Below are 11,716 nucleotides of genomic sequence, written 5' to 3'. Positions count from 1 at the left end.
GTTGGATGGTAGACGTGGAGACGTGAGACGGTCCCTGTTTTCCTGAATATTCCAATAATGCCATCTCACTGTAATCTGCGTGTGAATGAAAGAGAAATGACAAAAAAAAAAAGAGCGGACTAGTCAGCCTTCTCGATCCCTTGCATAGTGGCCTATCTCACCCTGAATGCAAATGCAGTTACCAGTAGAAGTAGAAGTACCAGTGTAGTTTTAAATAGCTGTTACTACTTTTTTAAGTGCAGTTGCTACCTCTACTAGTTGTCCTGCATATTTGGCTACCAGAAGATGTACTGTAGACTGCCAGTGTTGACAGGAAATTATTCAAAAATACTTTCTGCGACATCCTGGTTGGATTGATGAATGTAAACCACAATTTAGAACTTGTTTTTGTCCAGTTGTATCAAAACTTGTTATATTTTTCTTGATACATAATGTAGTTTTTTCTGCGCAGACCCACGTAACATTCATTTACTGCCCCAACATGGGTTTCTGCTTCCATTGCCTCTTCACAGTGATGGGATGGGACCAATATGATATTGATGGAACAAGGATCAGTTCTGTGACATTACTAATGTTAGGCCGCATATATTTAATTTATACAACAATTAGTAAAATGGTACTAAAAACTACAGTCCAACCAATACTGTAGTTTTGGGGCAGATACAGTTATTAGGGAGCAAAAATATTCAGGTATCGATATTCTCATATGCACAGAATATATAAATAAACACAAGTGTCCAGAATGACATCAGGGCACTAAAACAGTAAACTTCAGTGGGAATTTTATGATAATAAATTACCCAAAGATTTTTTTTCTGCAAAAAATGTTTTCTTATCGGTTCATATCCGACAACGTATATACCGATGCAAATATACTGTATCTGTGATAGGCCAATATCGGCCAACGGATACATTGGTCGGGTTCGACTAAAAAACAGATTTCTCTTTGGCAGTGGAGCAAAAATGTACCGCTGTTCTCTGGTAAATCTTGTCTGTTTAGGCTTTTGTAGACATGAGCATCAGTGGCTACAAGAAAAAAAGGCTTGGAAAAAGAAAGGGAGCACATTGGTTTAAGGGAAAATATCTTTATTAATGCTTTTGACTTGTCTTTTTAATACTCCTCTGAGGATTCAGCATTCAAAACTAACTGTCATTTAATCTGATTTTACTCCATTTTCATCTCAGTATTATATTTAGTCCATCAAATATACTGTAACCTATTTGAAAGTCAAATTTAAAACTCTTACAAGCCTGGAAAAGCGAGAACCTGTGTGTTCACATGTCTTATATGAAAGGTATATTTACACTGTAAACTATTTGTATGATATTCTCTGTTTCTTTTTAAACTGTACATTATGTATATGTGGAGATTGTATCATAGTTCAAATAATTATATAATTTTGTAGTGGAGTGAAATAAATGGTTACGTTGCAATAAATATTAGACGTTTTGATCTTGTTTTTCAGTGTCAGTGCAGAGTCGTGACTGCTGCTTTGAGAAAGGCTAAAAGTCAAGTTAGCTAATAATGAAGACTTAAGGAGAGGTCTGGATTGCAATATGAGTAAAAATGATAAATGACCCTGGTTTGTGATTTTGACAAGTTCATGTGAAGTCCTTATGGCGTCTGGCTCGGCCAAGTCACACTCTCATCGAGACGTGTTTCCTTTGAAGCTCGGGCCGACATGACAAAAGTGAAACATTTAACTTCCATTTTAAGACCCTCGAGTAACATTAGCAGCAACTTTTCTCTGGCAAGCCACGAAACAGCTGCAACACACACAAAGCTTATTAGGAAGGAGCCCTTTAAAAGCTACTAAGCGAGATTTGGACGGAGCATTTGTGATGAGATTTAGCTGAAGGCCCCGTGCAGGAGGGAGGGACACCTGCTTTCAGCAGAGACGCTGGCCCCAGTCTCAACAGGTGGATTAAAAACCAGCACAGTCCAAGGAAAGGACAGCTCCATTGTCCATCTTTGGTTCCCTTATGACTGGAGTTCCTCACAGAAGAAGTGACTTTAGACATGACATGGCTCTTCACATTGATTTTGCAGCCAATGGATCAGGCTGCTAATGAGGGACCACACCTTTCATTTTCACTTGTGTTGCCTTTAGTTACCCCTTAATCCTTATGTTAGGCCAAACTGAAGTGTCCAATCACTTTTTTTTAGCTCAATCTTGAACATTAACTTCACTTTGTGTAGATAAAAACAGATGGCAGGGGTCTGGAGTCACCCAATAACCTCTCCAATCTGACTTTGGTAATATTCTGCTTAAATTAAAGTACTATTCCTGACTGTGTGATGGGAGCAGAATCCCTTCATAAGTGTAATTAAATCAGTGCGTTGAATTTCAGAATGGTTTTTAATTTTCCTTGTCTGTTAGCAACCTGTCCACTCATGGGGACACACGGCACTGTTGACCAGTCCATTTATTTTTAGATCACCGCCGGGGCCTCAGTGCCGTCATCTGTCAACAGGCAGCACAGAGCCATGGCTGCATTCCTCTCTGGTGTACGTTACCCACCCACAAATGTTTTTACTGTAGGTATGCATTTAGTAGTTACCCAGCCTGACTACATGCAACCAGCAGCTGAGCAGAATGTCTACTCCTTGTGTCCAGAGAAACATGGAAATACTGCATGTAGGAGTCCAAACGTCTTTGCTTGGATCATGAAACCTTTTGGTAACATTCCTTGACCTTTAAAATGACCCTCGAGGAGGTGGCCTGCACTCAGTGCCACCACTTATAAATCTGAGCCACATTATGTGTTTTTATAATAGATATTAAGGACAGTCTCGAGTGCAACCTCCCCGTTTTTTTTTATTGAATTTAGTGTCTGTACCTGATTTACTGTGTATATCATTACTACATAACTGCCACAATCCTCTTTTAAAGGGGCACTATGTAGTTTTTGAGAAGAAATTCAAACTCATAATTTTAATATTTACAATATTAATGAGGTAATAAAACAAACTCAGAAATATTTATTTTTTCCATAACTGAATAAACAAGCTGTTCTCAGAGGAAAATAAGGTCCCAGAACAGTTTGAAGCTAGAAAGGTGGCAGGGTCCGCCACATAAACAAAGTAAAACAGTATGAAACTGTGTTGTCCTTTAAGGGCAGTTTGTTTATTCAGTTTATCTGGTCATGAAAACAAAGAGAGTTTGTTTATTTAGTTTGTTTAGGCATAATACAAAAAAAAAATCATTAAATGAAAAATATTCTCTTCTGATTAATAGTCTTCCCCAAAACTACAGAGTGCACCTTTAATAAAGATACTTTTTTTTTTACATGTTTTTCCATTATTAACCATTTATTTAAATATGTGTCATTATTTTGTTTATCTTTTAAAAGCAGTTCAGAGGACGATCATGTGTCCACACTGCTTTAGACATTAAAAGCGACGCGTCCCCTTTAAATCGTCCAGCTGAGCGCAGTCAGGAAGTAGCGCAGGGAGCTGAGCGTCATCAACACACTCACGTTTGTTTATTTTCACGTCCCTCGTCTGATTTAAAGATCGTGAGGGTTTCCTGTTGTTTTTCAGGGAAAGCGATCTCTCCTGGTTTCAGGTTGACGGTGTGACATTTTCAGGAGCATGGCCGACGGTCCAGAAGCTGATGCGGACGACCCGCCCAGTGCCCCTTTCCCTCCGCTCATCACTGTGTCGGATCTGCCCGGGGCCACCGCTGCAGGTAACCACGGCCGAACGCGCTGTGATCCCTGTGGTCCTGCCAGGTGGGAGCAGGGATCCTCCGTGTGCTGTGTGTGTGTGGAGGAGGGTTCAGTGTTCAATGACAACAACAAGACAGATGCTGTTGTTGTGGGTGACTCCTATGTGATAAGGTGTGGCCCGTATCCACAGTGTGACTGCAGCTACAGAGGTATTAAACATCTGCAGTCGTGCCAACACTGCATCTGCATTTTGTTGTCATATAGATTACAAATAAGAGAGAGCTGGAATGGATGCATGTGGACCTGATGGTGACCAGTAGCATCTTTGGTACAAGAGGTGGACACAATAACAACAACACCTGCACAATGAAATGCAGTTAAACAAGCAGAGGAGGAAATTTCAGATATTTTAATGACACGCCGGAAAATCACTGTTACAAGTCAAATGCTACTTAAAGATACAATATGTAAGAATTTTGCAGCAAAATGTCTAAAAATAACTAGACCTTTGTTGAGTTGTGTACTTATATTATCCCAGATGTTTACAACAATGTTTACTCAAGGTAGCTGTAACATTACCTCGTTCGTGAAAACATGCCTGAGTCATGTCTGATAGATTTCCATCAGCAATGGTGTAATCATCACCAGCGAAGCGAGTTTGACCCTGGTTTAATTTAATGTTTATTTGCCCAAAACAGCCAGTTTACTTTACTGTACATTAGTCGTAAACTACGGCAAGCACCAAGGGTGTGTGTCTGTGTTTTTGCATTCAGGTCAATCATCGCTGCTGCAGTCAGGTTGATAAACAGGAGTGAAGATAAATCCACTTTTTAATCCAGAAAGCAGAAAAAGTAATCCCAGAAAGTAATACACTCAAAAACGTTTTGACTAGTTTATATAGGACTGCAGCTAATGATTATTCTCATTATTAATCTGCTGATTATTCTCTACAGTAATCTATTGTTTGGTTTGTAACAAAAGGTGAAAAGGAATTGCAGCAAATCGTCGCATTTCACTTTGTAAAGGTACCTAAACCTGTCAGTAACTGTAGGAGCCCAGGGACCACCAGCTGTCCACAAGTGTTTCAGGAGCTGCCCATGAACATGGGGAGTAATTATATTCTTGGACACTTGTACAGTTATGTAACAAAATCATATGCAGCGAGAAAATACCTCTAAAACGCTGGATTCTCAAATAAATTCATGCAGATCTGTGCCAAGGGAGCTGAAATAAATTGCTTATACAGGCAGAGCATACATCAGCTTTTTTTTAAAGATGTGTTTATTACTGTACATTTGATGACCGTAGCTGTATCATCTGCGTGTCCTCCGCAGGGCGTAACCTAAAGGAATGGCTCCAGGAGCAGTTCTGCGACAAGCCTCTGGAGCAGGACGACATGCGGCTCCACAACGCAGCCTACGTCGGAGATCTGGACACTCTGAGGAACCTGCTGCATGAAGAAGACTTCAAACGGTGGGAGGGATCGATAACATTAATACAATAAGATCTGATGGATTCGGTTGAAGCTGGAGAGATGGGAGTAATGGATGACGTTTCAACTTCTCTGCGTCTAGTTTTTCTTAGATTACTGTGTCAGACAAAATGGGTTTCACGAGAAGTTATTTTCATTCATGTACGCCTGCACTTCTGACACAACAACAATATTTTGCACCATGTATTGTTGTTACAGAAGAATAGCCTTTGTCCCTCAGCAGTGGCTGTGGGCTCCATGTCACTGCAGAACTGGCAGCTCTTGTCCAGAACGTTCATGAGTGGCACTCAGTGGTTTGCGGTTCCTGTGCTGTGTGGGTTTGCTGAGTGACAGCCTGAGAAACACACACGCCGTGCAGAATATGTCCCAGCACATCTTTAGCATAAAACAGTCTTGTACTACATAACACATGCCATACGCTGTGTGCTGTTATCACCATTGCCTCAAAGTGCTATAACCAAATGTGTGTTTTTAATCAATGTGTGCAACATGGATTAGTTTTGGGAATCAAACACTTCACCAGGACACAACTGATAACCGCTCCCTTCTCTCCTTTGGTAGCAGACGTATCAATGAGAAGTCGGTATGGTGTTGCGGCTGTCTGCCCTGCACCCCTCTGAGGATCGCAGCCACAGCGGGACACGCCGCCTGCGTGGCCTACCTGATCGCCCAGGGAGCCGAGGTGGACCTAGTCGATGTAAAAGGTCAGACGGCTCTCTACGTAGCTGTTGTTAACGGTCACCTGGACTGTGTCCGGATCCTCCTCGAAGCCGGAGCCGATCCCAACGGAAGTCGGCACCACCGCAGCACCCCGCTGTACCACACTGCACGGGTGGGAAGGCTGGATATACTGCAGGAGCTCATCAGGTGAGGACCAGTCTGAAACCTGGCTGTTTTCACCTCAGCACACTGGCAATAATCTGTGTTTTATGTCCTCTCTTACTACTGAAAACTCCTACTGAGGAAGGTGGTGCTGTCCACACCAAACCAGGCCATACTTCAACCTCTTTTTTATAATACTTTTTTTTATTATTCGTGAACACAGCCGAAGCATTTTGATCTACCGCTGGCTTTGTGATGCAATGTGCTTCACTGCTTCAGGCAGCAGTTCAGTTATTTCCTGATCGGCTTCTTTCATCTCTCCCCGAATGCACAAAAACATTTTTTTCCCCCACAGGTCAACAACAGCAACTCCAATGGGATGGCAGTCAAATTCACGCAGTAATATTTTACAAGAAAAACACTCTGAGCCGGCTGAAAAGGCAAGGTTTTGATCTAGACCAGAGGTTTTCAAAGTGGAAGGCAGGGGTTCTTAGAAGTTTCAGGGGAGGTTCAGTAGAGGGAAGTGAAGAACGTTTCATTAGTTATTACATCAGTTATCAAAGGCAGAGCTCTAAGAATATCCAAAATATATCATTTGGTTAGAGAGGTTTGGTGAGTTTGGGGGAATTCTACAGTTTTTCACACTTTCCCAGAGTCAGAAACTATTAAATGCCTTAGAACAGACCTTTTGTAGTCTCGAGCAACATCAGGGTGTGTTGGCTCAATTATTGAGTGTCTGTGGGATCAAATAACATACTGATGATCCCAGAGGCATCCAGTAATTGAGCAAAACTAAGCAAATAAACTAAGGAGATTGAGGCAAAATGCAGAAAATGCTCAGCTCAAAGGGATCTGGGAACTGAGCAACTGTTCATCACTTCACAGGCAGATGACTGGATTACCCATCAGTCATTGCGCGCAAACAGGGGAGCTCACAAAGGAGTTAATTGATCGTATTGTTGCTGTGACTAACATTAACATTACTGATAAGTACCTAAAAACAACAATGCTCATTTAATATTTATTATTTATATTTATTTATTATTTATCGATGTAATTTAATATTTCTCTAGTATTTCTAGGGGAATGAGCGAGGCCTATTGTTTCTCTTAAATACTCTTTAACTACTTTTTTAATGTTCACTCTGCAACAGAACGCTGCTGTAGACTTTAAAAACCCATGATCGAGACACATACCGTCTTTGCACAATTTATTGGCTAAACTTGGTCCATAAACGTGTCGTAAAGGATGTCTTCTGAAATGATATTATTTCATTTTATAATTTTCCCTGCAGTATATGTAGTTTATATGTAGATTCTTCACTGTATCCATGGTTTCCTTTGTCCAGGTTCAATGCCGATGTCGACATGGACCACCAGCTGGGTCCGCGGCTCCTCTTAAGCGCTCGTACCCTCAACACTCTGGTGGTGTGTCCGCTCTACATCAGCGCGGCCTACCACCACCTCCACTGTTTCCGGCTGATGCTCCAGGCCGGCGCTCAGCCCGATTTCAACTACACTGGGCCTGTCTGCCAGGAGGCTCTGACCCGCGGCCTGGCCTCCTGCCTGCTGGATGCCGTGCTGCGACATGGATGTGAGGTGGCCTTTATCCACCTGCTCCTGGACCACGGGGCCAACCCGGCCCTCGTGCCCTGGGACGAGTCGGAGCTGGAGGCTCCTAATCGGAGGAAGGTGGATCCGGAGGCGCTCAAGGTCTTCTTGGAGGCGAAGAGTGAGTAAAAACATCGACAGTAGTTGTTTAGAGAAGCACGGTAGTACTTGTTGACTTCTCCAGTTTATTGCCAGTTTGTTCAAGGTTATAAATAACTTAGGATATAAAAGTACTGACCAACATTAGATTTTTATGTGTGATAAATGAACTGGTCCCTGTATTCATGGTTTACCTGAATCTGTAGTATGATTCTGCTGCAGCTGCCTTCTCTTTGTCTCCTCTCAGGATGCCCTCGTAGGCTGACACACGTGTGTCGCATCAGGATCCGCAAAGCGATGGGCAAACATCGTCTGAACCATATACCCACGTTACCACTACCACAACCCATCAAGAACTTCCTGCTTCACCAAAACTGACAACCATCCACCTCTACTCATCCAACCCAAACCTCAGTCAACCCCATGTCAATCCCGAAGATAAAGCATTTTTGTGAACACACAATTTGCTAATTGCTTATGATTTTCTAATATTGAACAGTTATTGATATTTTTTTCAAAGGTTTTAAGTTATGTGACACTCCTATCTTCCATTTACTGAAACGATTTATTGAAATGCTTCTTAACTTATCAGAGAAGCCTTAGAGTGACTATGTGTGAAAACTATGTGTGCATCCTAATCGTTTGCCTGGTGACTTCCCAAATCACCGGGATGTGTTCAGGTCCTGCTTCAGTAGCACTTTTCAGCTTAGAACCACAGTGCGAACGTCATTTGGTTTGAAGCAATCACTTATAAAGCCATGTTTTAAAATATCCTGTTCGGAGGCAGAGGAATATTACACAGATCCGGCTCCTTAAATTGCTCATTCAGCTGTTTCATTGGATTTTTAGGCCTTTTACCAACTCTCAGCCAGAGTGAATGCAGAGTGAAGCAACATAGTCTTAAGTGTAAACCCACTGTGACGTCACCCATTGGTTTGTGGGCTACAGTTATGAAGCCTCGAGTTTGGCATTGTGGCCGTTGCCATGTTGTTTTCTTGGAGCCGAAAGCGACCATATTTGGACAAGAGGTTCATGATATCCTGATTGAAATGCTGTGGTAGCAACTAGTTAATCACAAGGTAGCCACGCCCTAAAGCATACCCTGCTTTATCATCCATTTTACTCTAAATGGGACCATAATTTACAAAATGAACCTTACACTTTGTTAAAGAAGATTTGAAACTAGAGATCGAGACCATAAAATCATTAGGAAACTGTTTACTGAGGTCATAAATCAAGTGAGAAGTAGGTTTATTTTCTCATAAGCTCACATAGAATCAGACTTCTTTTTGAAACCACTAGAATCTCCCCCCCTTGTGGCCATTAGAAAGACTGCAGGATTAAAGCACATTTTAATTGGCTACAACTTTCAGACCAGAAAGGTGGCCATACTTTTTTACAGTTGGTGGTTTATAATGTAGGTCACTTCCTGTACATTATGAGTAATCAAGTGTCAAGTGAAAGGATAAAAAAGTGCCCTAGACCAGACTGGTAACGTATGGGCTGGACTGTGGGTTAGCAGACTTCCAACACTGTTGTTCTGTGTTTACATTTCTCTTTTAGCCATAGATTCTTCTGTAACCGTATGCCTTAACAGTGAGTTTTGGAAAAAGGCCTCAGAGATTGATCAGACTAGAAATACTAAAGATAAAATAATAAAAATAAAAGATGGGAAAATTGAAGCTGAAAATGAGCAATTAAAGATCACGGATCTTGACTGAAACACTGGAGATGGAGAAACATTTAAAGGAGCAATATGTCAGAATTTGAGTATACAAATTCAAATAGAGGCCTGGTCAGAGCTGCTGTAAATCACCTCTGTATCACCTGTTGTCAGACTGGCCGGTCCGGCTGTGTTCACTGGGAGGCTGCTGAGGCCGGTTCTGTCTGGTTGCTTGGTTTCTGGCACCGGTTCTGTTGGCAAATTCCAGCGTTGCTCCCCGCCAGCATTCCACACTGTGTCCCCACCGCCCCGGGCCTGAAATCTTACTCCTCCCTGCACTCCAACACTCAAAGCTCAAAGCTCAAAGCTCCCGGTCCCGGCAGAGTTAACTAATAGGATTACTAGCTGCATAGCTAGCTAGCCAACAACAACTACAGTTAGCAGCAGCTAGTGGTTACTTTGATGATATGCTGCCCCCAATTTGTGTGAATTAGACAGGTGGCCACTTCTTACCTATTGCACCTTTTAAGGTTTGGTTATAATTACTAATGTAAATACCACCTTAAAAAAAACTATGAAGGAGTTTTTGTAGAAACGTGTACTGATTATTTAAGAATACTCTCTGTGACTGAAATGTATTTATGATGAATAGTAATTACCAAGAAAGCTGCCTTCTCTGTGAGTCTGCTGTGCATGTCTCTTGCAGACTTTTGTTTCGTTTTTGTTGTTAACTGGTCAACATGAATTATCTGTGCATTTTGCATCGTATATCTTTATTTGCATACAGTAAAAGTGCAATACTTCTATCCTCTCTTGTACGTTTTTTTTCATCATCTAAAAGCTACACAGGAGTGCTTCCATATCACCAGAAAGCAGAGCAATTCTTTAAAAGTAAGATCACTTTCCATGCTTCCTGTTCTGTTAGTCATCTTCAGCGACCATGAGAGAATTGTTCCTCACAACCTCTTCCAACATCTGTTCTCGTCCAAATGATCCGAGCCAATGTCATGGGCAGAATCTCTGGAGTTTAGGTTTGGTTAAATCTAATGAAAGAAAATCACCCCTCATCCACATTACATTATCTATCCTTTACACAGGTTTATAGCCAGGGAAATTTAAGTGGTTGTTTACTGCCACTGGGGATTCATATAATTTGCCATTGGGACCTGGATTTAATCATTCAAGATTTGTTTTTTCCTGTTTCCAAAAGTGTGTCCTTGAAATGTTGAATAAAACAGAAACCGCTAAGTTGAGCAGACTTCTCCATTATGAATATTAAGGAAGAGTGGCTCATTGTTTAACAGTTGAGTGTAGATATTCCTGGTTAAATGATCACCCAGTACAAGTGAAAGTACTATGACTCAAGTAAAAATTTTAACACTTGTTCATAATAATGATATGTTCTTAACAGTGCTCTGGCTTCGTGGCTCTGCAGACCGAAGCTGGACTCACACGTGATCCCCCTCACATGAGCTCATGGGGAAGCAGACGTAAACAAAATGGAGATTATGTGTGTGGTGCAACAACTTGCGTACTAATATGTAACAGTGAGAAAAAAACAAAAGCAGAAGATTAAATGAGTCTGGACGAGTGGGGAAAGACAGTCAACACAGGTTTCCTACTCTTTAGCAAGAACCGGAGGTGAGATTTTGTTTCTCTGAACAGCAGTATGCTAGCTAACGTTAGCCTCAAGGGCTAGAATGTTTTTACCATTGCTTGGCAGGGCTCCGGGATGCCTCTCTGATTGGTTGTTGTGGTCCAGCTTGGAAAGTGCTCTGTGCAGTTCAGGAGGCTTTAGACTGAACACTTTCAATACCACGGTTACTCAACAAGTAGCATGCAGTTATGTTTTTCAACCCATCTGACGTGGACACTGATAACAGCCTCAATGCGTTCCACTCTACATTGATCTCTCTTCTCACAGGCCTGCAGTCTTGTTGTCAAATTCCCCCTCTTCGTGTTATGATTTGTAATATCCTCCAGAGAGAGTCGTACAATTTAATATAAGGGTGATGGAGTGCTGGATTGGGACATTTATTATCGTTGTGAAACTGATGAATGAGTCAAGATGTCATGAAGTTTGAGAAAACCACAATTTGGTGAAAACCCAACTGGTCCCGTGGATAATGCAGAGCCTGGGAACCCCCGAATGGAAGCAGCAGGGAGCACGAGGACCGAGGGAGAGGAGGGGGTCCTGATCCAAAAAGTTCTGCTAAAGACGAAAATGCACGATCAAAACATATTTTTTGTGGAGACTTTATTATTAACAACATAAAAGGCATGCTTGGAAGTACTTTATCTGAGTTTTTCCATTTTATGCAACTTTATACTTCCACTCCACTACATCTCAGAAGCAAA

General features: G+C 41.7%; 1 protein-coding gene across 2 annotated transcripts; it reads left to right on the top strand.

Moving 5' to 3' along the window:
- The first annotated feature begins 3,334 nt into the window (after nt 1–3,334).
- On the top strand, nt 3,335–10,164 carry asb1 (ankyrin repeat and SOCS box containing 1). 2 transcript variants are annotated; one of them, XM_084363086.1, is made up of 5 exons: nt 3,335–3,692; nt 5,007–5,145; nt 5,726–6,031; nt 7,335–7,717; nt 7,943–10,164. In XM_084363086.1, exons 1-5 carry the CDS (start codon nt 3,596–3,598, stop codon nt 8,071–8,073), a joined length of 1,056 nt encoding a protein of 351 aa, XP_084219212.1. In that variant the 5' UTR covers nt 3,335–3,595; the 3' UTR covers nt 8,074–10,164. The 2 variants fall into 2 exon arrangements, with proteins under 2 accessions (XP_084219212.1, XP_084219213.1); XM_084363087.1 differs by having other exon boundaries at nt 3,336–3,692; nt 5,729–6,031.
- The last annotated feature ends 1,552 nt before the right edge of the window (nt 10,165–11,716 follow it).

This window comes from Pagrus pagrus (genome assembly GCF_965226575.1).
Source record: "Pagrus pagrus genome assembly, chromosome: 9".
NCBI classification, from domain to species: domain Eukaryota; kingdom Metazoa; phylum Chordata; class Actinopteri; order Spariformes; family Sparidae; genus Pagrus; species Pagrus pagrus.
This window is presented reverse-complemented; position numbering and strand designations above follow the sequence as displayed.